At 35.9% G+C, this 26,531-nt stretch overlaps 1 protein-coding gene across 1 annotated transcript in view; it reads right to left on the reverse strand.

Annotated features, from left to right (window-relative positions):
• LOC148954699 (hepatocyte growth factor-regulated tyrosine kinase substrate-like) overlaps positions 1 to 26,531 on the reverse strand; it is an 86,438-nt gene that overhangs the window by 53,929 nt on the left and 5,978 nt on the right. The window contains exons 2-4 of the mRNA XM_089086465.1: positions 19,709 to 19,784; positions 12,501 to 12,679; positions 9,105 to 9,264 (exon numbers count right to left, since the gene is read on the reverse strand). Coding sequence (XP_088942591.1) covers positions 9,105 to 9,264; positions 12,501 to 12,679; positions 19,709 to 19,784 — 415 coding nt within the window. The remainder of the gene's footprint in view (positions 1 to 9,104; positions 9,265 to 12,500; positions 12,680 to 19,708; positions 19,785 to 26,531) is intronic.

Genomic DNA, 26,531 nt, shown 5'->3' on the forward strand with positions numbered 1-26,531 from the left:
TTTGGCGTTTTGTTTGGAGGGGAAAGCTGGAAAAGCAAGATGTGAAAATGTTGTATGCGCTCCGAGAAGAGGGGGGTCTTGGTATGCTCTCCCACCGCTATTTTATCTGGCACCGGCTTTTAATCTTGAAGAAAAGTATGCTAAAAAGGTAGAAAGGAGCATTTGGCGTTTTGTTTGGAGGGAAAGCTGGAAAAGCTAGATGTGAAAATGTTGTATGCGCTCCGAGAAGAGGGGGTCTTGGTATGCTCTCCCACCGCTATTTTATCTGGCACCGGCTTTTAATCTTGAAGAAAAGTATGCTACAAAGGTAGAAAGGAGCATTTGGCGTTTTGTTTGGAGGGGAAAGCTGGAAAAGCTAGATGTGAAAAAGTTGTATGCGCTCCGAGAAGAGGGGGTCTTGGTATGCTCTCCCACCGCTATTTTATCTGGCGCCGGCTTTTAATCTTGAAGAAAAGTATGCTAAAAAGGTAGAAAGGAGCATTTGGCGTTTTGTTTGGAGGGGAAAGCTGGAAAAGCTAGATGTGAAAATGTTGTATGCGCTCCGAGAAGAGGGGGTCTTGGTATGCTCTCCCACCGCTATTTTATCTGGCACCGGCTTTTAATCTTGAAGAAAAGTATGCTAAAAAGGTAGAAAGGAGCATTTGGCGTTTTGTTTGGAGGGAAAGCTGGAAAAGCTAGATGTGAAAATTTTGTATGCGCTCCGAGAAGAGGGGGTCTTGGTATGCTCTCCCACCGCTATTTTATCTGGCACCGGCTTTTAATCTTGAAGAAAAGTATGCTAAAAAGGTAGAAAGGAGCAGTTGGCGTTTTGTTTGGAGGGGAAAGCTGGAAAAGCTAGATGTGAAAATGTTGTATGAGCTCCAAGAAGAGGGGGTCTTGGTATGCTCTCCCACCGCTATTTTATCTGGCACCGGCTTTTAATCTTGAAGAAAAGTATGCTAAAAAGGTAGAAAGGAGCATTTGGCGTTTTGTTTGGAGGGAAAGCTGGAAAAGCTAGATGTGAAAATGTTGTATGCGCTCCGAGAAGAGGGGGTCTTGGTATGCTCTCCCACCGCTATTTTATCTGGCACCGGCTTTTAATCTTGAAGAAAAGTATGCTAAAAAGGTAGAAAGGAGCATTTGGCGTTTTGTTTGGAGGGAAAGCTGGAAAAGCTAGATGTGAAAATGTTGTATGCGCTCCGAGAAGAGGGGTCTTGGTATGCTCTCCCACCGCTATTTTATCTGGCACCGGCTTTTAATCTTGAAGAAAAGTATGCTAAAAAGGTAGAAAGGAGCATTTGGCGATTTGTTTGGAGGGGAAAGCTGGAAAAGCAAGATGTGAAAATTTTGTATGCGCTCCGAGAAGAGGGGTCTTGGTATGCTCTCCCACCGCTATTTTATCTGGCACCGGCTTTTAATCTTGAAGAAAAGTATGCTAAAAATGTAGAAAGGAGCATTTGGCGTTTTGTTTGGAGGGGAAAGCTGGAAAAGCTAGATGTGAAAATGTTGTATGCGCTCCGAGAAGAGGGGGTCTTGGTATGCTCTCCCACCGCTATTTTATCTGGCACCGGCTTTTAATCTTGAAGAAAAGTATGCTAAAAAGGTAGAAAGGAGCATTTGGCGTTTTGTTTGGAGGGGAAAGCTGGAAAAGCTAGATGTGAAAATGTTGTATGCGCTCCGAGAAGAGGGGGTCTTGGTATTCTCTCCCACCGCTATTTTATCTGGCACCGGCTTTTAATCTTGAAGAAAAGTATGCTAAAAAGGTAGAAAGGAGCATTTGGCGTTTTGTTTGGAGGGAAAGCTGGAAAAGCTAGATGTGAAAATGTTGTATGCGCTCCGAGAAGAGGGGGTCTTGGTATGCTCTCCCACCACTATTTTATCTGGCACCGGCTTTTAATCTTGAAGAAAAGTATGCTAAAAAGGTAGAAAGGAGCATTTGGCGTTTTGTTTGGAGGGGAAAGCTGGAAAAGCTAGAGGTGAAAATGTTGTATGCGCTCCGAGAAGAGGGGGTCTTGGTATGCTCTCCCACCTCTATTTTATCTGGCACCGGCTTTTAATCTTGTAGAAAAGTATGCTAAAAAGGTAGAAGGGAGCAGTTGGCGTTTTGTTTGGAGGGGAAAGCTGGAAAAGCTAGATGTGAAAATTTTGTATGAGCTCCGAGAAGAGGGGGGCTTGGTATGCTCTCCCACCGCTATTTTATCTGGCACCGGCTTTTAATCTTGAAGAAAAGTATGCTAAAAAGGTAGAAAGGAGCATTTGGCGTTTTGTTTGGAGGGAAAGCTGGAAAAGCTAGATGTGAAAATTTTGTATGCGCTCCGAGAAGAGGGGGTCTTGGTATGCTCTCCCACCGCTATTTTATCTGGCACCGGCTTTTAATCTTGAAGAAAAGTATGCTAAAAAGGTAGAAAGGAGCATTTGGCGTTTTGTTTGGAGGGAAAGCTGGAAAAGCTAGATGTGAAAATGTTGTATGCGCTCCGAGAAGAGGGGGTCTTGGTATGCTCTCCCACCGCTATTTTATCTGGCACCGGCTTTTAATCTTGAAGAAAAGTATGCTAAAAAGGTAGAAAGGAGCATTTGGCGTTTTGTTTGGAGGGAAAGCTGGAAAAGCAAGATGTGAAAATTTTGTATGCGCTCCGAGAAGAGGGGGTCTGGGTTTGCTCTCCCATCGCTATTTTATCTGGCACCGGCTTTTAATCTTGAAGAAAAGTATGCTAAAAAGGTAGAAAGGAGCATGTGGCGTTGTGTTTGGAGGGGAAAGCTGGAAAAGCAAGATGTGAAAATGTTGTATGCGCTCCCAGAAGAGGGGGTCTTGGTATGCTCTCCCACCGCTATTTTATCTGGCACCGGCTTTTAATCTTGAAGAAAAGTATGCTAAAAAGGTAGAAAGGAGCATTTGGCGTTTTGTTTGGCGGGGAAAGCTGGACAAGCGAGATGTGAAACTGTGGTATGCGCTCCGAGAAGAGGGGGTCTTGGTATGCTCTCCCACCGCTATTTTATCTGGCACCGGCTTTTAATCTTGAAGAAAAGTATGCTAAAAAGGTAGAAAGGAGCATTTGGCGTTTTGTTTGGAGGGAAAGCTGGAAAAGCTAGATGTGAAAATGTTGTATGCGCTCCGAGAAGAGGGGGTCTTGGTATGCTCTCCCACCGCTATTTTATCTGGCACCGGCTTTTAATCTTGAAGAAAAGTATGCTAAAAAGGTAGAAAGGAGCATTTGGCGTTTTGTTTGGAGGGGAAAGCTGGAAAAGCTAGATGTGAAAATGTTGTATGCGCTCCGAGAAGAGGGGTCTTGGTATGCTCTCCCACCGCTATTTTATCTGGCACCGGCTTTTAATCTTGAAGAAAAGTATGCTAAAAAGGTAGAAAGGAGCATTTGGCGTTTTGTTTGGAGGGAAAGCTGGAAAAGCTAGATGTGAAAATGTTGTATGCGCTCCGAGAAGAGGGGGTCTTGGTATGCTCTCCCACCGCTATTTTATCTGGCACCGGCTTTTAATCTTGAAGAAAAGTATGCTAAAAAGGTAGAAAGGAGCATTTGGCGTTTTGTTTGGAGGGAAAGCTGGAAAAGCAAGATGTGAAAATTTTGTATGCGCTCCGAGAAGAGGGGGTCTTGGTATGCTCTCCCACCGCTATTTTATCTGGCACCGGCTTTTAATCTTGAAGAAAAGTATGCTAAAAAGGTAGAAAGGAGCATTTGGCGTTTTGTTTGGAGGGGAAAGCTGGAAAAGCTAGATGTGAAAATGTTGTATGCGCTCCGAGAAGAGGGGTCTTGGTATGCTCTCCCACCGCTATTTTATCTGGCACCGGCTTTTAATCTTGAAGAAAAGTATGCTAAAAAGGTAGAAAGGAGCATTTGGCGTTTTGTTTGGAGGGAAAGCTGGAAAAGCTAGATGTGAAAATGTTGTATGCGCTCCGAGAAGAGGGGTCTTGGTATGCTCTCCCACCGCTATTTTATCTGGCACCGGCTTTTAATCTTGAAGAAAAGTATGCTAAAAAGGTAGAAAGGAGCATTTGGCGTTTTGTTTGGAGGGGAAAGCTGGAAAAGCAAGATGTGAAAATGTTGTCTGCGCTCCGAGAAGAGGGGGTCTTGGTATGCTCTCCCACCGCTATTTTATCTGGCACCGGCTTTTAATCTTGAAGAAAAGTATGCTAAAAAGGTAGAAAGGAGCATTTGGCGTTTTGTTTGGAGGGAAAGCTGGAAAAGCTAGATGTGAAAATGTTGTATGTGCTCCGAGAAGAGGGGTCTTGGTATGCTCTCCCACCGCTATTTTATCTGGCACCGGCTTTTAATCTTGAAGAAAAGTATGCTAAAAAGGTAGAAAGGAGCATTTGGCGTTTTGTTTGGAGGGGAAAGCTGGAAAAGCTAGATGTGAAAATGTTGTATGCGCTCCTAGAAGAGGGGGTCTTGGTATGCTCTCCCACCGCTATTTTATCTGGCACCGGCTTTTAATCTTGAAGAAAAGTATGCTAAAAAGGTAGAAAGGAGCATTTGGCGTTTTGTTTGGAGGGGAAAGCTGGAAAAACAAGATGTGAAAATGTTGTATGTGCTCCAAGAAGAGGGGGTCTTGGTATGCTCTCCCACCGCTATTTTATCTGGCACCGGCTTTTAATCTTGAAGAAAAGTATGCTAAAAAGGTAGAAAGGAGCATTTGGCGTTTTGTTTGGAGGGAAAGCTGGAAAAGCAAGATGTGAAAATTTTGTATGCGCTCCGAGAAGAGGGGGTCTTGGTATGCTCTCCCACCGCTATTTTATCTGGCACCGGCTTTTAATCTTGAAGAAAAGTATGCTAAAAAGGTAGAAAGGAGCATTTGGCGTTTTGTTTGGAGGGAAAGCTGGAAAAGCTAGATGTGAAAATGTTGTATGTGCTCCGAGAAGAGGGGGTCTTGGTATGCTCTCCCACCGCTATTTTATCTGGCACCGGCTTTTAATCTTGAAGAAAAGTATGCTAAAAAGGTAGAAAGGAGCATTTGGCGTTTTGTTTGGAGGGAAAGCTGGAAAAGCTAGATGTGAAAATGTTGTATGTGCTCCGAGAAGAGGGGGTCTTGGTATGCTCTCCCACCGCTATTTTATCTGGCACCGGCTTTTAATCTTGAAGAAAAGTATGCTAAAAAGGTAGAAAGGAGCATTTGGCGTTTTGTTTGGAGGGAAAGCTGGAAAAGCTAGATGTGAAAATTTTGTATGCGCTCCGAGAAGAGGGGTCTTGGTATGCTCTCCCACCGCTATTTTATCTGGCACCGGCTTTTAATCTTGAAGAAAAGTATGCTAAAAAGGTAGAAAGGAGCATTTGGCGTTTTGTTTGGAGGGGAAAGCTGGAAAAGCAAGATGTGAAAATTTTGTATGCGCTCCGAGAAGAGGGGTCTTGGTATGCTCTCCCACCGCTATTTTATCTGGCACCGGCTTTTAATCTTGAAGAAAAGTATGCTAAAAAGGTAGAAAGGAGCATTTGGCGTTTTGTTTGGAGGGAAAGCTGGAAAAGCTAGATGTGAAAATTTTGTATGCGCTCCGAGAAGAGGGGGTCTTGGTATGCTCTCCCACCGCTATTTTATCTGGCACCGGCTTTTAATCTTGAAGAAAATTATGATAAAAAGGTAGAAAGGAGCATTTGGCGTTTTGTTTGGAGGGGAAAGCTGGAAAAGCAAGATGTGAAAATTTTGTATGCGCTCCGAGAAGAGGGGGTCTTGGTATGCTCTCCCACCACTATTTTATCTGGCACCGGCTTTTAATCTTGAAGAAAAGTATGCTAAAAAGGTAGAAAGGAGCATTTGGCGTTTTGTTTGGAGGGGAAAGCTGGAATAGCTATATGTGAAAATTTTGTATGCTCTCCGAGAAGAGGGGGTCTTGGTATGCTCTCCCACCGCTATTTTATCTGGCACCGGCTTTTAATCTTGAAGAAAAGTATGCTAAAAAGGTAGAAAGGAGCATTTGGCGTTTTGTTTGGAGGGAAAGCTGGAAAAGCTAGATGTGAAAATGTTGTATGCGCTCCGAGAAGAGGGGGTCTTGGTATGCTCTCCCACCGCTATTTTATCTGGCACCGGCTTTTAATCTTGAAGAAAAGTATGCTAAAAAGGTAGAAAGGAGCATTTGGCGTTTTGTTTGGAGGGGAAAGCTGGAAAAGCAAGAAGTGAAAAATTTGTATGCGCTCCGAGAAGAGGGGGTCTTGGTATGCTCTCCCACCGCTATTTTATCTGGCACCGGCTTTTAATCTTGAAGAAAAGTATGCTAAAAAGGTAGAAAGGAGCATTTGGCGTTTTGTTTGGAGGGGAAAGCTGGAAAAGCTAGATGTGAAAATGTTGTATGTGCTCCGAGAAGAGGGGGTCTTGGTGTTATAAACTTCCGAAAGGTGTGTAAGTCTCTGAGAATTAGAAACGTCTGTGAGATGATCTGTGGTAAATGGATCGACGGTGAAATAATAAGAGGATGGACCTTACCAGTCATAAATACTAAGGAGGATGAACTAGCAAGACAAAAAAAAGATCAGGGATGTAACGGAGAAACTCCATGAAAAACCATGAAATGAAAAACCAAGGCTTGCTGAGTGATCAGGTGAAAAATCCAGAAAGGAAAAAGATAGTGGATGAATATTTAGAGAAAACGGAAGAAGATGAAGTGGTTTTTCACGTGAAAACATAACAACCATTTGTGAATTTTAGGCTATCGTTTGAGAAAATGCATAGTGTGCCGTATAGTCAGTTTATAAAGGAATTTATGTTTCTGTTTATTCGTGAGATACTGCCGTATCAAGATCGAGTAAGTCGTTTTACCCAAGATGAAGGTCCAAAGTGAAAGCTTTGCGACGAAATAGTGATATATGGCCTGAAGCATGAATTTTTCCATTGTAAATATAATGAAGGAATTGTTGATAAATGTTTTAGTGCCTTAAGAGATCGTGGAGTAATTTGGAATACTAAGGAAGATAAGATAAGGTTGAATAAACTGAATGTAGAAATTCTTGGAAATGAGAGGAGAGAACGAGCTGTGGTATTGATTGTGATGAAAGTATGTGAATATGTATTGAAAAGAAGGAAGAAGAGAAAAGGAATTGAGTTAAGAAGGTTTGGTTATGATTACAGGAGAATGATAGCGCGTTTAAGTGAAACTGAAAGGTGGAAAGAACGAGTGGATGGAGTTGTTGGTGGAAGAGTTTATTGAAAAGATGTAGGCTATGTTTGAGGAGATATGTTGTGTGTCTTCCAGTGTAAGTAGAAATGGGTAAAACAGCGTTGCCAGTTTTTATAATTTTGTTTTTGGTCTGTTTTTGGAGTTATATAGTAGCCGAAGAATAGTTAAAAGGGAAAAATGAAAAGATAAAGTTGAAGAGTGGTATCATTATAACTTTCTTTGATGCAAAAGAAAGTTATACTGATAGATAATTTTTTGTATTATTATTCAAGTAATTAGTTTATTTTGAATTTTTCTTTATTATTATGATTTGTTTTTATAGGAGACACGTAGGGTCACCTACAAAGGACAGTGAAAATGAATCTGATTTTTGAAGTGGTTAATTGGGAACTTTAATAATCATGTATTAAATCGTCTCGAATCTTGTTAAAAGCTAGATATTGAAAATACATATGCCAACCACTTTTAACAAAAGCTACATATTTGCACATATTGCTAAATACCTCAAATGTAGTGTAAATAAGCCATTCCAATTCTTCCGTGCACTTCAATTACACTTCTTCATCCAATATGGATTTTTTTTTGTCCCTATACTTTGAATCATTGTGAATTTTTCCCCCCTTAAATTTTGGGCCGAAGCCTTCAGTTTTGAATAATCATGGTTGCTTATCTCGTAACTTTTCTCTTCTCTGGACTTTTGACTTAATTTTAAAATAATAACAAGAAAAATGTAGAATCACCCATGTGTTGTATGTCATAATTTAAAACAAAAAAACAAAAAAACCTAGTAACATCCAAAAATACAGCAAAACAAAACCAAAAAACCTAAAATGTGACACAATAACAAGTATAAAAGTGCAAAAACATAAACAGCAGCTATGACGCCATGCTGTCTCCTGTTAAAAATATTTTTTTAAATACATTTGGAAACCGCTATTACCAAAAGGTACATATTTACATACAGGGCTATATTAGTGAAATATAGTGCACATCAGCCATTACACTTCTATCAAAAGTATGTGAACAGCGTCTTGGAAAAATCAGTTCAGCTTGTACCTTGTGACGGTGCAGTGGATGAGGCCGTAGCTCTTGGTCAGGAGTTCGCTGGTTCAATCCTGCCCGCCACAAGGAATTTCATAACACAAGCATCATAAGATTAATTTTTACATAGATCAGATTAATTTTTGCCAATTTTAGGCTAGAGACCATCGGTTTTAAATAATCATGGTGGCTTATCTCGTTACCTTTCTCTTGTCTTTGGTGGTCTTTTGACATAATTTTTAAGATAATAACAAGAAAAATGCAGTATCGCTTGTGTTTCCCAAATACCATTGAATAAAAACAAAATCATGAAGCTATTAAGATCTAAAACTAAAGCTAATAAGCAAAACTAAACCAAAAAGCCTGGAATGTGCTTAAATACATTGTATGCATATGTTTAACTGCTTTAAAAAGTTATTTCGAAGCAGGAAAAGGGAAATAATACCATTTAAAATCGCTAAAAACAATACTCGTGGTGGAATCTACCCCCCACCCCCAAGAATTTTCGGGTGAGGATAATGATGTCCGTCTTGCCTTTTCAATCTCCGAGCCAGTAGACCCGTGAACGCAGTATTGTATGCAACATAAAAAAAGATCGTAGCAATAAGAGGAGTATAATTTACCCCTCCCCCAGTTATTCCTGGAAATCAGGACGGATTATATATCAATTTCTATTCCCCCTCCCTTCCATAAAAATATTCTTTTTTAAAAAGAACATTTTTTAATATTCATTCTATATTCATCTGAAGGCTCAATGAGACTTCTGACGTTCTAGCATTAAAATGCACTCTTTGACGCATCTGTCGATAAAATTATGAAATTTTTTGAAAATTTGGGAAAATTAGGAAAACTGAAAATTTCAATTTTTATTGGAAAAGACCTCCTTATGGAGTCATGCAGCTTTTGGTACTAGCGAGATCCAAATTTAAAAAATAAATGTAAGCAAAAAACCAGCAAAAATATATTTTACTTTTCGTTGTGTCAATGAAAATTGAGCTCGACATCTATGACAATTTTCTCCATCTACCCATTCTGGTGCTGTGTCTGCCGCAAACATGGCATCGCTCTCTTTTAATGGCCCGAATGTAAAGCCCTCAGCTTTCATTATATTCAATGTGTCTTGTACAGCCCTGAAAAAGAAAAGCTGGAAATATAATAAACTATAATATTCTTTTTTATGCAAAAACAAATGAAAACAAAACAAAAAAGGGGCCAGAGGGACTGAGTTCGATACCCCTGTTTTAAAAAAACCAAAATATAGTTTCAAAAAGTTTTTTTTTTTATTTGATATATATAGGCAAAAGCAATTGGAAAGGAGAATTAAATTAAAGGAAATCTGGTTGATTGAAAATCCCCGTTCTTTCTATTATTTTTTTTTCATCTGTCATTTTTTTGTTCATCTACCCCTCCTCGTTATTCTCCCCTCATTAAAAAATACATCAAAGAAAGGGCTAGGTTAAAATTACTAAGGACTAAAATAGATACAATTAAATTATATAATTTATTTGTACTGTTCAATATTTACAATTAATTTTTTAATGTAACTCATAGTAGCCTACTGAATGAATTATCTATCTGTCCCATAGTTACTAAAAATACTGATAAAAAATGAATTTAAAGACTTGATGGAAAAAAAGATAAAATAGAAGATAATTGAGAGCTAAATCCATATCCTTTGTCAGGTCCCGTTTCTTGAGTGCAGACTTCACGTCTTAATTATTCCATTATTATATTAGCAAAAAATTCATGAAATAGATGAATAGACTTTTACATTACATGAACTAGATAAAAAATGAATAGCACGGTTTTACTAAAGGTCAGAAACCCCCTCCCCTCCCCACCAGCCTTGAATCACAGGCTGGAAATAAATGAAGGAAATAAATGAAGGAAATATATGAAGGAAATAAATGATTCAAGGAAATAAATGAAGAGCGTGGTAAATAAAAAGTAAATGAACCTAGTAAATAAAAAGGGGAAATGTAGTTGTAACTAAAACCAAGACTGTGTTAATAGGGATCAGAAAAAAAAAACAGACAAAAAGAAAAAAATACAAATTTTTCGTTAAGGTTTTGTCCAATTTAGATCGTTCTTGTGGCCAGAAATGTTAATGTGTCAGTTTAAAAAAAGAAACTATGTAGATGATTTCAAAATAAGCCAGCTCTCTGGCTGGCTTGTATATATTTATTCTTATTGTTGCTTGTCTTTTAACCACAGACACTGTGAGCCTCTTCTTAATGTCATGGCGTCACCATAGGTTCGATAGAACCACCCTGGGAAAAATAAAAATTCTTCCTTAAGGTTGTGACCTTTTTAGATCGCTTTAGTGGCCAGAAATGTCAATATATCAGTTAAGAAAAAAAAATAACTATGTAGCTGATTTCGAAAATAACTCTGTAGCCGTCACTCGGCACGTGGAAGGCTTGTATATATTGATTCTCGTTGTAAGTAGCAATCTCCAAATGAGTCACCTTTGTTTGCTGCTCTTTCCTCGGGAAAATAAAGGGCTCCCCAGGGAATACATGTAATGTTCAATTGCCCCAACACCTTCTAATCAACAGTTCCCTAGTTTATGGCATCTTTCTAGGTTTGTAATGGGTTTCATACCACATTTTGTTGGTGTCGAAGATTGTGATGGCGTTGTTCTTCTAATGCATTATTTCTTTCTTTTCCACTCTCATTTTGACTCGTTCTGATTTATACTGTCGCTTGTGCTTAACAGCACAATTCCATGTTCTTCACTCCACTTTTTACACGTTCTGATACTCGCTTTCTTGCTGTCGCTTGTAATCCTCGCTGCCGCTTATCTTCTAACCACATATTTCTTTTTTCTCGATGTGGCATACTTTTTAACTGCATATTTCTTTGTTCTTCACTTTCATTTCCAACTCGTTCTACTTCTTGTTGTCGCATCCGACTTGTTTTAATTCTTGCTGCTGCTTATCTTCGAATGGGATATTTCTTTGTTCTTCACTTTTGTTTTTAACTCGTTGTAATTGTTGCTGACGCAAGTATTCTGACTGTATATTTTTTTGTCCTTCATTTTCGTTTATCATTACTTAATACATTTTTTTAATACCCTTTATCTTAGCTGCTCGGATTCGTCTTATCACTTTTGATGGTCTAGGTTCTTCATTTGTCCTCTAGGCATTATGAAACTACTTAAAACACCTTTTGAAAGTAGACTTGTTACACTTGGCATTTTATGCTTAGCTATGTTCGTTTTGTAATGTTGCATGCGTTATAGATATGAAAACGATACGTTCACTCCTGGGTGGGCGGAAATGATGTAATTTGTTCTCTTGAATTGTACTCATAAATATGAGGTCAATCATACGGTTTTTCTGGTCAATCATATGTTTCTTGTGTAATTTTGCCTGCATCATAGACACTAAAAACGATACAACCACTACTGAGGCCAATACAACGTATATATGCTTTTCGAATGTATTCATATATATGACGTCACTCAAATGATTTTTTTCAAAATTGAGGTTCTTAACGAATTTTCTCAAACATCTGACCAATAAAGACCGTTTTTGAGGCCAGAAAATCTCCCCGAAAGAAAGTTTTCCCGAAAGAATATAGAGCGATTTTCGAGAAAAAATACCTAAATACATACACAATTATTGCTCGTTTAAAGAGATAGCATATTTATTAAAATATATATATATATATATATATATATATATATATATATATATATATATATATATATATATATATATATATATATATATATATATATATATATATATATATATATATATACATATTTTAATAAATATGCTATCTCTTTAAACGAGCAATAATTGTGTATGAATTTATGTATTTTTTCGCGAAAACGGCTCCATTTTATTTTTCAAAATTGAGGTTCTTAACGAATTTCCTCAAACATCTGACATTTCCAATTTCCTCAAACATCAAACATATAGACCGTTTTTTTAGGCCAGCAGATCCCAGGATGCCAATTTTCCCGAAAGAATATGGAGCGGTTTTCGAGAAAAAATACATAAATACATACACAATTATTGCTCGTTTAAAGAGATAGCATATTTATTAAAATATGTGTATACATATATATATATATATATATACATATATATATATATATATATATATATATATATATATATATATATATATATATATATATATATATATATATATATATATATATATGCACCCTTTCATATCAAAAACACAAAGTTCAATATAAGGAGGCTCTAACGATCGTCTTGCTTACAAGTGTGTTCTGTGAATATACGACATTCCAGACGAAAGTCAGGTGCCAATTCTTGTCTTGTCCTCATCATAAAAAGAAAATAAATAATACCTTTCTTAATCATAAAACAATCTTTGAATTTACCTGTATCTGGAACTATTACGAAAGGCATAAGCCCATGCTTGGATTAGTTCCAAAACCTTATTCTTGACTGGATCATCTTTACTGTTTTTAGCCAGGTCTCTCATATCTTCCATGAACGTTTTGGTGGCTATTTCTTCATGAACGCCAACGCCACAATTTTTGACACAGCTTTCAAGAACCTTGAATAAATAGAACCACTTTACATTAGGCTTATTCATATTCCTTAGGGTCCATTCATATCACTTTTATGACCTTTTGGCAACACATTGAACATGGTTGTGCCAAGAAAGACTGGTGAATGTGGTTCAAATCTACCTGTCACAAGGCCTTCCTCCTCGAGGAGTAGCGACCTGTGAGACAAACATTGCCAAGAAACATACTTGGCTGTGTATTATGTCAGGTTCAGGCAGCTTTGTGCTATTTTTAGTTGTTGCTGGTATTCATAACACGATTTAGGTAAGTTTAGCCAACGCCAAGACAAAATATTCGTGAAAAGGAAACCTTCTCACTCGTTTTTGAGGAGTTCACTTACCGCAAGGCGTTCAAATCTACCTGTTGCAAGGCCTTCTCCCTAGAATATTGGTAACCCTTGAGGTTAGTACTGACTAAAAACTCAAAAAAACCTTTCCTGTGTCGGCCTCGGGAAGTTTTGTGCTGTGACGATTTGTTTTTAGCATTCATAATAAAATTTATGAAACGCCAATACGAAAGATTCCTGAAAAGGAAACCTTTACACACCGTTTTGAGGATTTCATCTGATGCAAGGCGTTCAAATCTACTTGTTGCAAGGCCTTCTCCCCAGATGAGTGACAAGCCTTGAGGTAAATACTGGCAAAAAAAAAACTCACAGAAGATTGTCCTGTACTGTCCTCAGGAAGCTTTGCACTGCGACGAGTAACGAGTTGTTGCTGGTATTCATAAAAGGATTTAGGAAACGCCAATACGAAAGATTCCTGAAATGGAAAGCTTCCCAGTCGTTTTTAAGGAGTTCACCTACCGCAAGGCAATACCTGTTGCAAGACCTTCTCCCTAGAATATTGGTAACCCTTGAGGTTAGTACTGACTAAAAACTAAAAAAACACCTTTCCTGTGCCGGCCTCAGGAAGCTTTGCACAGCGAAGAGTAACGAGTTGTTGCTGGTATTCATAAAAGGATTTAGGAAACGCCAATACGAAAGATTCCTGAAATGGAAAGCTTCCCAGTCGTTTTTGAGGAGTTCACCTACCGCGAGGCGTTCAACTATACCTGTTGCAATGCCTTCTCCCTAGAATATTCTGAAACTCCAAATAATAAAAGAGTTTGGTCATTTCTGTGTACTATAAGTGCAGAAATAACTAAAATGTTGACATCTTTTGCTTATTATCAAACGGTTCGTGGTAACGAACTGTAAGTAAGGAGCGACCCGGCTCAATTGTAACCAAAACTCTAAAAATACATCAAAAGAATCAGATTTTTATGTTAATTTCAAATATATAAGTTTCATCAAGTTTAGTCTTACCCATCAAAAGTTGCCTGCCTGAGAAAATTTGCCTTATTTTCGAAAAAAGGAGGAAACAGCCCCTAAAAGTCATAGAACCTTGATGAAAAGCACACCATCAGATTCAGCGTATCAGAGAATTTACATTAGAGGTTTCAAGCTCCCTGTCTCCAAAAACATGGAATTTTGTATTTTTTTTGCCAGAAGAAAGGTTCAAGGATGCGCGTTTTATTTGTTGTTTTTTTTTTTGTTTTTTTTTCCCAGGGGTGATCGTATCGACCCAGTGGTCCTAGAATATCGCGGGAGGGCTCATTCGAACGGAAATTACAAGTTCTAGTGCCCTTTTTAAGTGACCAAAAAAATGGAGGGCAACTAGGCCCTTCCCACGCTCATTTTTTCCCAAAGTCACTCGATAAAAATTTTGAGAGAGCCATTTTGTTCAGCAATGTCGAAAAATATAATAACTGTGTCTTTGAAGATGATTAATTCCCCACAGTTCCCGGGGGAAGGGCTGCAAGTTATGAACTTTGCCCAATGTATAAATACTGTATTGTTTTTTGGTAAGTATATTTCTCTGGTAGTGAGGGGAGGGGTTGGTCGGGGGTTACGTGGGAGGATCTTTGTATGGAGGAAGTTTTCATGGGGGAAGGGACATTGCTATGAAGGGGGCACCGGATTTTCCAACATTATTTAAAAAACGATCAGAAATTAAATAAAAAAAACGAGGTTTTCAACTGAAAGTAAGGAGCAACATCAAAGCTTAAAACGAACAGAAATTATTACGTAGATGATTCAGTTTACCCCCTAGTCAATACCTCGCTCTTTATGCTAAAGTTTTTTTTTATTACTTTCATAAGAGCTTTTTATTCTAATTAACGGCCTTTGTGATTAAGGGGTCATTTTTAAAGAATTGGAACATAATTTGAACTTTAGCGTAAAGAGCGAGGTATTGACTAGGGGGCGAACCCCTTAATATAACTAATAAAAATATACGAATATAGAAGTTCCTTATGTAAGTTAGTTCGTAAGTTACGTATATTTATTACTAAGAAAAACTTTCGTAAATAAAATTAAATAACTATCGAGAAAGCCATTTAACCAAAAAAAGTAAAATTAATATGCAAATTTCATTTGAATTATTCATGTACGGTGAACCAAAATCAAAACTTGCATTAATTCAAAAACGTTCAGAAATTAAATAAAGAAACAAGTTTTCTTAACTGAAAGTAAGGAGCGACATTGAAACTTAAAACGAACAGAAATTATTCCCTCTGTGAAAGGGACTGTCCCCCCCCTCAATGCCTCGTTCTTTACGCCAAAGTGTGACTCTTTCTCATAACTCTATTTTTTAAAACAATAAAAAACTTTAGCGTAAAGAGTGAGGCATTTAGGAGGGGACAGCCCCTTTCATATTCGGAATAATTTCTCTTCGTTTTAAGTTTTAATGTCGCTCCTTACTTTCAGTTAAAAAACTTTTTTTGTTCATAGACATAAAAGTGGTTAATAGTTATGAGCCATTTTAGGATGAAGTAAAAGTAAATAATTGGTTACCATTAATGGTAATTGGTTAACAGTTAAGAAAACTTGCTTTTTTATTTAATTTCTGAACGTTTTTGAATTAATGCAGGTTTTGATTTTGGCTCCCCGTACATGAATAATTAAAACAAAATTTGAATATTAATTTTACTTTTTTTTGGTTAAATGGCTTTCTCGATAGTTGTTTAATTTTATTTACGAACGTTTTTCTTAGTAATAAATATACGTAACTTACGAACTAACTGGGAGTTTTTGAATGCAATAAGTGATCCGGATCTTAAATTTTGTAAGTGGTATGATCAATTGTGTAGTAGTCTAAGAGAAAATTGCCGGATGCGTAAAAAAAAAACAAGAGTAAATATGATTCTGCAAGAAAACCGTGGATTACCAGTAGTCTTCTTAGATCTATGAAAAGGCGCCATGAATTATATAAAAAGAGTATAATTGAGGCAAGCGTACTAAACCAGCAAATTTATCGTAAGTATAATGTTGCTTTAAATAAATTATTGAGGAAGGCTAGAATTGAGTATTTAGCTAAAGAATTTAAGAAGAGTGAGGGTAACCCGGCAAAGACGTGGAGTCTCCTCAGGCCTCTTATTGGCAAGAGAAGAGTTACGTTGCCAAATCTTCAGTCAGATCAAACTCCAGTTCAACTTTCCAATCAGATGTGTGATTATTTTTCTAGTGTAGGTAATAATGTTGCCGGATCTATATATTATGATAGGAGTGATGGTACTTTTGATCAATATCTTCCTCCCAGTTGTGATACTTCTATTTTAATGACTAAGGTAACGGAAAGTGAAATAACAGATGTAATAATGGCTATGAAAAATAAAGCTTCAGGTGTTGATCTAATATCTATAAGAGTGCTAAAGTTTGTTCTACAATGTGTTATTAAACAACTGGTTTCACTAATAAATGGTTGTTTTAAAAGTGGTGTGTTTCCAAAGTGTTTGAAACGAGCGAAGATTGTTCCAATATTTAAGGGGGGTGATAAAAATGATATAAGTAATTACCGTCCCATTTCGCTGCTACCAGTTATTGCTAGAATTTTCGAGAAGCTAGTATATATAAGGCTAGAAAAGTATCTTGAAAAGAATTTGTTTTTTTATCAAAATCAATTTGGTTTCAGAAAAGGTTATTCTAGTGAGCATGCAATGTTGTTTTTGACTACATATGTTAATGATGCATTAGACAATAACCTTAAAGTTGCATCAATTTTTCTGGATATTGCGAAAGCGTTCGACACTGTATCTTATGATATTTTGTTAATGAAGTTAGAAAATTGTGGTATTAGGGGAAATGCTTTGAAGTTGTTAGAATCATTCTTAAATTCAAGGTCAATGTTTGTGGAGGTTAATGATGCACGTTCTGACAGTAGATTTATAAATTGTGGAGTTCCCCAGGGATCACCCCTAGGCCCACTTTTGTTTTCTATTTATATAAATGATTTGTCAAGTGCAGTTGATGGGTTGTATACTATTATTAAACCTCCTCTAGAGGAACTTAAACCTAGTAAAGCCCTAGTTATGTTTGCTGACGACACGAAATTAACCGTATGTGGTAGGACTGAGAATGAATTGATGTCGCAATTACGAGAAGGTTTTAAGAATATAGAAAGGTGGATGAGAAGTAATAGGTTAAAACTTAATTGTAATAAGTCTAGTTTATTGATATATAGCAGATCTCCAAGTTATTACCCATGGGTGAATAATTTAAGTAATGGTACATCAATGATTCCACGAAAGAGGAGTGTTAGATATTTGGGGATTATTATTGATGAAACTTTAAGTTTTGTAGATCATATTGATTGGGTGTCTATGAAACTTGCACGTAATGTTGGAATTATGCGTAAACTGAAAAATTTTCTCCCAACTAGTATATTAAGATTATTGTATTTTTCAATTGTACATCCATATCTATTATATTGTTCTTCAGTATGGTCGTCTACTTTTGGAACGCATCTTCTGCCCCTGCGTGTACTACAAAATTCGGCAATAAGGCTTTTGATTGGTAAGGATAATAGAGGATCATCTGTTCGTAATGAGTTTATGACGCTGAAGATTCTACCGGTATCGGGTCTTTTTAAATTTTATAAAACACAGTTCATGTTTAAGTATCTTTATGGTAGTGTTCCTGTTTGTTTTAAGTGACTTTTTGTGAGTGGGGGTGATGTTCATGAGCATGGAACTAGAAATTTGGAAGAATTTCGAAGACCGATTCCGCAAGCGACAAGATCATTTTTTTCTATCCGTCATGCCGGTCCGAGTGCTTGGAATAGTTTACCAGTGGAACTTAAATGTGTGGATGACCTGCTGCTGTTCCGTAGTTTATTGAGATCGTATTGTTTAGTAATTTATTATTTTTAATGAATTGGCTAAAAAGGGGGGGGGTACGTGATTATTGTCAAGGGGCTACGTATAGTATGTTAGTATTAGTTTTTGAGTTGGAGGGCAGAACTTGTATTTGTATTCATATTAATTGAAAAGAGTTATTATTTTGGATCTTATTTTGTTATTATGATTTTTTATGTGTCTAGAAGGGATTACCCCCGCACAAGCTTGCTTCTGGGGGTATTTTGTTTGTTTGTTTTTTATGTATATAGTAAAATAAATCCCAGTTATAAATTGAATTGAAATTACATAACGAACTTCTATATTCGTATATTTTTATTAGGTATATTAAGGGGTTCGCCCCCTAGTCAATACCTCGCTCTTTACGCTAAAGCTCAAATTTTGCTCCAATTCTTTAAGAATGACCCTTAATCACAAAGCCCGTTAATTAGAATAAATAGTTCTTATGAAAGTACTAAAAAAAAACTTTAGCGTAAACAGCAAAGTATTGAATAGGGGGCAAACCGAATCATATACGTAATAATTTCTGTTCGTTTTAAGCTTTGATGTTGCTCCTTACTTTCAGTTGAAAACCTTGTTTTTTTTAATTTAATTTCTGATCGTTTTTTAAATAATGTTGGAAAATCCGGTGCCCCCTTCATAGCAATGTCCCTTCCCCCATGAAAACTTCCTCCATACAAAGATCCTCCCACGTAACCCCCGACCAACCCCTCCCCTCACTACCAGAGAAATATACTTCCCAAAAACCAATACTGTATTTAGACATTGGGCAAAGTTCATAACTTGCAGCCCTTCCCCCGGGAACAGTGGGGAATTAATCATCTTCAAAGACACAGTTATTATATTTTTCGACATTGCTGGACAAAATGGCTATCTCAAAATTTTTATCGAGTGACTTTGGGAAAAAATGAGCGTGGGAAGGGGGCCTAGTTGCGCTCCATTTTTTGGTCACTTAAAAAGGGCACTAGAACTTGTAATTTCCGTTCGAATGAGCCCTCCCGCGATATTCTAGGACCACTGGGTCGATACGATCACCCCTGGGGAAAAAAAACACAAAAAAAAAAACAACAAATAAACGCGCATCCTTGAACCTTTCTTCTGGGAAAAAAAATACAAAATTCCATATTTTTGCAGACAGGGAGCTTGAAACCTCTAATGTAAGTTCTCTGATACGCTGAACCTGATGGTGTGCTTTTTATCAAGGTTCTATAACTTTTAGGGGGTGTTTCCTCCTTTTTTCGAAAATAAGGCGAATTTTCTCAGGCGCGCAACTTTTGATGGGTAAGACTAAACTTGATGAAACTTATATATTTGAAATTAACATAAAAATCTGATTCTTTTGATGTATTTTTAGAGTTTCGGTTACAATTGAGCCGGGTCGCTCCTTACTTACAGTTCGTTATCACGAACCGTTTGATAATAAGCAAAAGATATCAACATTTTAGTTATTTCTGCACTTATAGTACACAGAAATGGCCAAACTCTTTTATTATTTGGAGTTTCAGAAATTCTAAACAATTAACAAATATCTATCACTATTAATAAGATTTAATATTACCTATAATGATAAAATAAATCATTTTAAAATTAAAATTAATAACTATAATTAGTTAAAAAAATCATTATAAAATAAGATTATTATGAAATTAATCATAAAAAAATAATTGCTAATTATAACTATTTGTTCAAGTTCAAGTTGAACAAATACAATACATAAAATACATTTGTTATTTATAATAATTGATTTTATAGTTATATTATAATCATTATAAATAAATAATCAATGATAGTTGGCTTTTGTAATGCATACAATGTATTGTATGAAAACAAATGGAAATTACCTGAAGTGATAGAAGAGCAACGTGGGGATTTTGATTGAACATCTTTTTCTTTATGCATGCTATGGCATATTTCGGCCTGAAAAAAGAGGACGCAAAATATAATATTTACTATATTTTGTAAAATATAATATTTATTTACAATAAAATATAATTTTTATTTACACTAAAGGCCCACACAAGAAATTATTTTAATTGTTTTGTTTTGCACCCACGTTATACAATAGCATATCAAGTAAAGTAAAACATCCACACACACAAATAAAAACATAACTATAAACGCAAAAAAAGAGAAAAGAGAATGACCGATAACAAAGAAAAACTGATAAGGCGGCGATACAGAGAAATATTGATGCATGCTGTATTTGAGAGCTTTCTATACAATATTTCCAGTTTTACTGTCATATCAGGAACCAGACATTATTTACTTTCAAATTCTAGAAATTGAAGGGAGGACATTGATATTCAAGACAGTCAAACACATTTACGAGCGCAACGTTTTCGCTCCCTCCCCATGGGTCCGCTGATCGATCTCTGAGGGGTGGGGAATTACTCCTTTGTAGTAACCGACTACAAATATAACTTATTGTGCTGATAAAGCCTTAACAGTTGGAAAAATTTACATTTATCCCTAGTGTGGTAGGACACAAAAAGTTGATTTTGAAATATATATTAATTTCAAAAAATGTTCATACACGTAGATTCCGACAATTCAGCAGACATATCATTAAGTTTAAATTGTAACATCGATATATCAGTTGCACTCCAGGAAAAAATTTCTAGAGGCGTCATTTTGAAGATTTATTCGACAATCCTTCAAGCATTCCCATCTCGACTGTTTTCCTCTTTCCTGATTTAGCAGCAAAATACGGGTAAAATTTCATGCCTAGCTTTTTAAAGGTGTTTAACAGCTTATTTTAACAGAAAAATTTAAAAATTTGAAAAAATTACACGAACTGAAAAAAAAACTAAAAAATATATTTATGTGTACACATAAATTACATTTGAAATTATAAAAAATAAAGGAAAGTGCAAATTTTCCTGTAAATAAAGGATAAATTGTCACTGTTGTGCCTAAAGGCCCAACCTGACAATTTTAATTTCTTGAAATAATTGTCAGGTTTGCTGAGATACATTCAAAGGGAGGATTAGCACAACAATGTATGTTCAATAGTACATCAGTCCTCCTGATCTACATTATCCTGCTGTTTATCTCTTTGAAACCAGCTTAACAAACAGTTTTTTTAAAATTACCTCAGACGTGTGAAAATGTCAGATAAAGCCTTTAGGCAGTGGCAACATGATAATAGTCATTCATACTGAATCAAATGCAAAAATAAAATCAAACAGTTCGTGGTAACGAACTGTAAGTAAGGAGCGACCCGGCTCAATGGTAACCGAAACTCTAAAAACCGGAATTTTGGTACCAATAGATACATCGAAAGAATCAGATTTTAATTTTGATTTCAAATATATAAGTTTCATCAAGTTTAATCTTACGCATCAAAAGTTATGCGCCTGAGAAAATTTGGCTGATTTTCGAAAAAAGGGGGAAAGACCCCCTAAAAGTTATACAACCTTAATGAAATTCACACCATCATATTTAGCGTATCAGTGAACCCTACTGTAGAGGTTTCAAGCTCCTATCTACAAAATGTGGAATTTTGCATTTTTTGCCAGAAGAAAGATCACGGGTGCGTGTTCTTTTATTTGTTTGTTTTTTTTTTGTTTTTTTTTCCCCAGGGATAATCGTATTCACCCAGTGGTCCTAGAATATCTTAAGAGGGCTCATTTGAACGGAAATTAAAAGTTCTAGTGCCCTTTTTAATTGACCAAAAAAATGGAGGGCAACTAGGCCCCCTCCCACGCCCATTCTTTTTCTCAAAGTCACCCAATTAAAATTTTGAGATAGCCATTTTGTTTGGCATAGTCGAAAATCTAATAAATATGTCTTTTACGATGACTTAATCCCTCACCGGTCCCCGGGGAAGGGCTGCAAGTTATGAAATTTGCCCTTTGCTTGCATTTTGTATTGTTTTTTGGGATGTATACAGACATTTTCTGTACGAATTTTTTTTGGGCGTGGGGAGGGGGGCTTGAGAAGGGGGGTACTCGGGATAATCTTTCCGTGGAGGATGTTTATTTGGGGTAAGGGACATTTCTATGAAGGGGGCGCCGGATTTCCAAGCATTATTTAAAAAACGATCAGAAATTAAATAAAAAAAACAAGTTTTTTCAACTGAAAGTAAGAAGCAACATTAGAACAAAATGAACAGAAATTATTACGTATATGAGGGGTTTCTCCCCCAAGTCAATACCTCGCTCTTTACGCTACAGTTTTTTTTAGTGCTTTCAAAAAAGCTATCTATTCTAATTAAAAGGCCTTTGTTATTCAGGGGTGTGTGAATTCAAAAAATTTTTAACTTTTAACGTAAAGAGCGTGGTATTGACTAAGGGTATAACCCCATCATATACGTAAAAACATATACGTAATAAAAAAAAAACAATAAAAAAAAAAAAACAAGCGATACGGCTCAATAGTAAGCAAAACTTTTAAAAACGGAACTTTGATGTCAATAAATGTATCAAAAGAATGGGTTTATAATGCTGATTCTAAATATACAAATTTTGTTAAGTTTAGTATTACTCATCAAAGGCTACGAGCCTGAGAAAATTTACCGGATTTTTTAAAGAGGGGAGAGACGTACCTTAAAAGAAAGAATATTAATGAAAATCACACCGCCAAATTCAGCGTATCAGTAAACCCTATAACATCGGTTTCAAGCTCATATCTGCAAAAATCTGCAACTTTGTATTTTTTGTCAGAAGAAAAATATACCACTATAGAAGTTCGTTACGTAAGTTAATTTGTAAATTACGTCAGAACCAAATTTAGAGACAGCCATTTAGCAAAAGAAAAGTAAAATTTTTATGCAAATTTTGTTTACTTATTCAATGACGGCGAGCCAAAACAAAAGCTGCATTAACTAAAAAACGATCAGAAATTAAATAAAAAAAAACAAGTTTTTTAAACTGAAAGTAAGGAGCGACATTAAAACTTAAAACGAACAGAAATTATTCCATATATGAAAGGGGCTGTACCCTCCTCAACGCCTTGCTCTTCATGATAAAGTTTTACTCTTTCTCACAACTCTACTTGTTAAAAAAATAAAAAACTTTAGCGTAAAGAGCGATGTGGTGAGGAGGGGACAGCCCCTTTCATATAAGGAATAATTTCTGTTCGTTTTAAGTTTTAATGTCGCTCCTTACTTTCAGTTTAAAAAACTTGTTTTTTTTATTTAATTTCTGATCGTTTTTTAGTTAATGCAGCTTTTATTTTCATAAAAATTTTACTTTTCTTTTGCTAAATGGATGTCTTTACAAATTAACTTACGTAACTAACTTCTATATTCGTATATTTTTCTTCTGGCAAAAAATACAAAGTTGCAGATTTTTGCAGATATGAGCTTGAAACCTATGTAATAGGGTTTTCTGATACGCTGAATCTGACGGTGTGATTTTCATTAAAATTCTTTCACTTGTAGGGGATGTTTCCCCTCTTTAAAAAATAAAGTAAATTTTCTCAGGCTCGTAGCCTTTGATGAATAATACTAAACTTAATAAAATTTATATATTTAGAATCAGCATTATAAACACATTCTTTTGATACATTTATTGACATCAAAATTCCGCTTTTAAAAGTTTCGATTACTATTAAGCCGTATCGCTTGTTTTATTTATTGTTTTTTTTATTACATATATGTTATTACGTATATGAGGGGGTTCTCCCCATAGTCAAAAAAACCCTCTTTAAGTTAAAAGTTAAAGAAAAATTTGATTAACAAACCCCTGAATCACAAAGGCCGTTTAATTAGAATAGATAGCTCTTTGAAAGCACTAAAAAAACTGTAGCGTAAAGAGAGGTATTGACTTGGGGGAGAACCCCCTCACATACGTTATAATTTCTGTTCGTTTTAAGTTCTAATATTCCTTCTTACATTTCAGTTGAAAAAACTTGTTTTTTTTTATTTAATTTCTGATCGTTTTTTAAATAATGCTTGTAAATCCGGCGCCCCCTTCATTTAAAGGTCCCTTACCCCAAAGAAACATCCTCAATGTAAATATTCTCCAGATTAACCCCCACCTATTGCCCCCCCCCCCCTCCAGAAAAAATCCTTCCTGAAAATGGTTGTATACTTCCCAATAACCAATAAATAATGCTGGCAGGTCCGGCGCCCCCTTCATGGCAATTTGCCTTCCCCCATGAAAACTTCCTTCATGAACAGATCCTCCAACATAACCACCGACCCCCCCTTCCCGCCCACGATCAGAAAAAAAACCTCCCGAAAACTTCTGTATACTTCCCAATAACCAATACTATATGTTAACATTGGGTAAAGTTCATAACTTTTAGCCCTCCCTCTGGGAACTTCGGGAGATTAAGTCATCCTAAAAGACATATTTATCATATTTTCGACCATGCTGAACAAAATGGCTATCTCAAAATTTTGATCGGGTGACTTTGGTAAAAAAATGAGCGTCGGAGGGGGCCTAGTTGCCCTCCATTTTTTGGGTCACTTAAAAAGAGCACTAGAACTTTTAATTTCCGTTCCAATGAGTCCTCCCACGATATTCAAGGACCACTGGGTCGATACGATCATCCCTGGGGAAAAAAAAACAACAAACAAACAAACAAATACACACGCATCCGTGATCTTTCTTCTGGTAAAAAATGGAAAATTCCACATTTTTGTAGATAGGAACTTGAAACCTCTACAGTAGGGTTCTCTGATACACTGAATTTGATGGTGTGATTTTCATGAACATTCTATAACTTTTAGGGGGTCTTTCCCCCTTTTTTTGAAAATCAGCCAAATTTTCTCAGGCGCTTAACTTTTGATGGGTAGGACTAAAATTTATGAAAATTATATATTTGAAATCAGCATTGAAATATGATTCTTTTGATATATCTATTGGTATCAAAAACCCGTTTTCTAGAGTTTCGGTTACCATTGAGCCGGGTCGCTCCTTACTTACAGTTCGTTAGCACGAACTGTTTGATATTTTAAAAATTGTAATTCTGCTTGGTAGTACAGTAGTAACCGTACAATTCGTTGAAAACCTACATTCGAACCTAGAGATGTGTGTAGGTTTTAAACGAATTGGGTCTACCAGAGTAATTTAATACTGGGCCGACTAATTAAAATTTTTTCTGAATTTTTTTTATTTTTAATTTTTAAAAAGTTTTTTTTTTTTTTTAGGTTAAATACGGTTTAATTAATATTGAATTTTTGTTTTTGGTTTTTTTTTTTTTTTTAAACTTTGCTTTTCGTTTATTGTGTTTAATTAAAAGTTTTTTTTTTTATTTTAAAAAATTATTTTAAAAAACGGTGTTTCTTTTTTTTTTTATTTAAAATTAATATTAGTAAGATAATTTAATTCAAAGCGAATAGTTTTTTTTTGCAAGTATATTATTAGAGGAAAAAACTTAGTGGTTCATTTACATTGTTTGAGATTAATGAAGGAGCTACCAACACTGATGTAATTACTTCTTTAGTTTACGAGATTTGCAAATTTTTTGCGAAGAGGCATAAGCGTAAAGGTATTGCGATGGTTAAGAATGCATCACGGGTAATTAAAGAATGGGGTGCTTACATCAGATACTTAATAGATTTGACGCTTACAAGAGACAATGCTAGAGTCAAATATATTTGGTGTTGGTGATATTATGACCCTCCAAGTCCCCTGGAGAAAGGGCTGCACAGTGTATCGGTATCGGACGTATTATTTTTGGGCGTATTGCTATCGCAGGTATCTATACAGATTTTTAGTAGCTCGTATAAAATATATTACTCATATCTACGTTCTTCCTATAAATTCAACCATCAACAACTTCAAAACGGCACTAAAAACGGCACTTTTGGTGCAATGTCTCAAGTGGAAAAGCTGGGGCTAGTGGACTACCAGCACTTTTAGATTGACGTTTAATGGATCATTCGAAAGCTAATGCTCGTATCTACGTGATGTTTATAATTTCTACCATCACTTAAAACAATAATTTTGATGTCACTTCTTAATTATATTAAATAAAAAAAACAAGTTTTTTTTTTAAATTAAAGCAAGGAACGACGGTAAAACTTAAAACGAACAGAAATTATTCAGTATATGAAAGGGGCTGTCCCCTCCTCAATGCCGCGCTCTTTACGCTAAAGTTTTTTATTGTTTTAAAAAAAAGAGTCGCGTGACAGACAAACTTTTTCATAAAAAGCGCGGTGGTGCGGAGGGGACAGCCCCTTTCATATAAAAAATAGGGTTTTATGGATATTGGTAAAAGTGGTATTTTACTTTTAGAAAGTACGATATTTGAAGCTAGATTCAGCAGGAGCTTAGGTTAGTAGTGGTGAAAATTTAGATAGAATGATAAAGCGACCCCTATTATTGGAAAAAGACCTTTTTGTGGCATTTATATTTTTAAAAAATACAAAGTTCAAGATTCTAAGCTATCTTCAGCAGAATCTTAGGATATTAGTGGTGACAATTGATATATCAGGAGTACTTGACCAATTTTTTTTAAAAAATAGCTTTTTTTGTCAGTTATAATATTAAAAAATTCAAAGTTCATTGTTCGAACATATTTTCAGCAGGAGCTTAGGTTAGTATTGGTGAAAACTGTTATATAAGTAGCTATTTCACAAAAAATTTGTAAATATTAATTATGTGTGCATATTATAATATTATTTTTTACCAGTAATTTCAAATTATAATTATTAAGATTTTAATTAGTTTATTATAGGTTTAACTGGAGATATAAGGGGCAATTGCCCCC

This window comes from Artemia sp. Qi Xiang Cuo, chromosome 3, assembly GCF_049724085.1.
Source record: "Artemia sp. Qi Xiang Cuo chromosome 3, ASM4972408v1, whole genome shotgun sequence".
Classification (NCBI taxonomy): Eukaryota; Metazoa; Arthropoda; class Branchiopoda; order Anostraca; family Artemiidae; genus Artemia; species Artemia sp. Qi Xiang Cuo.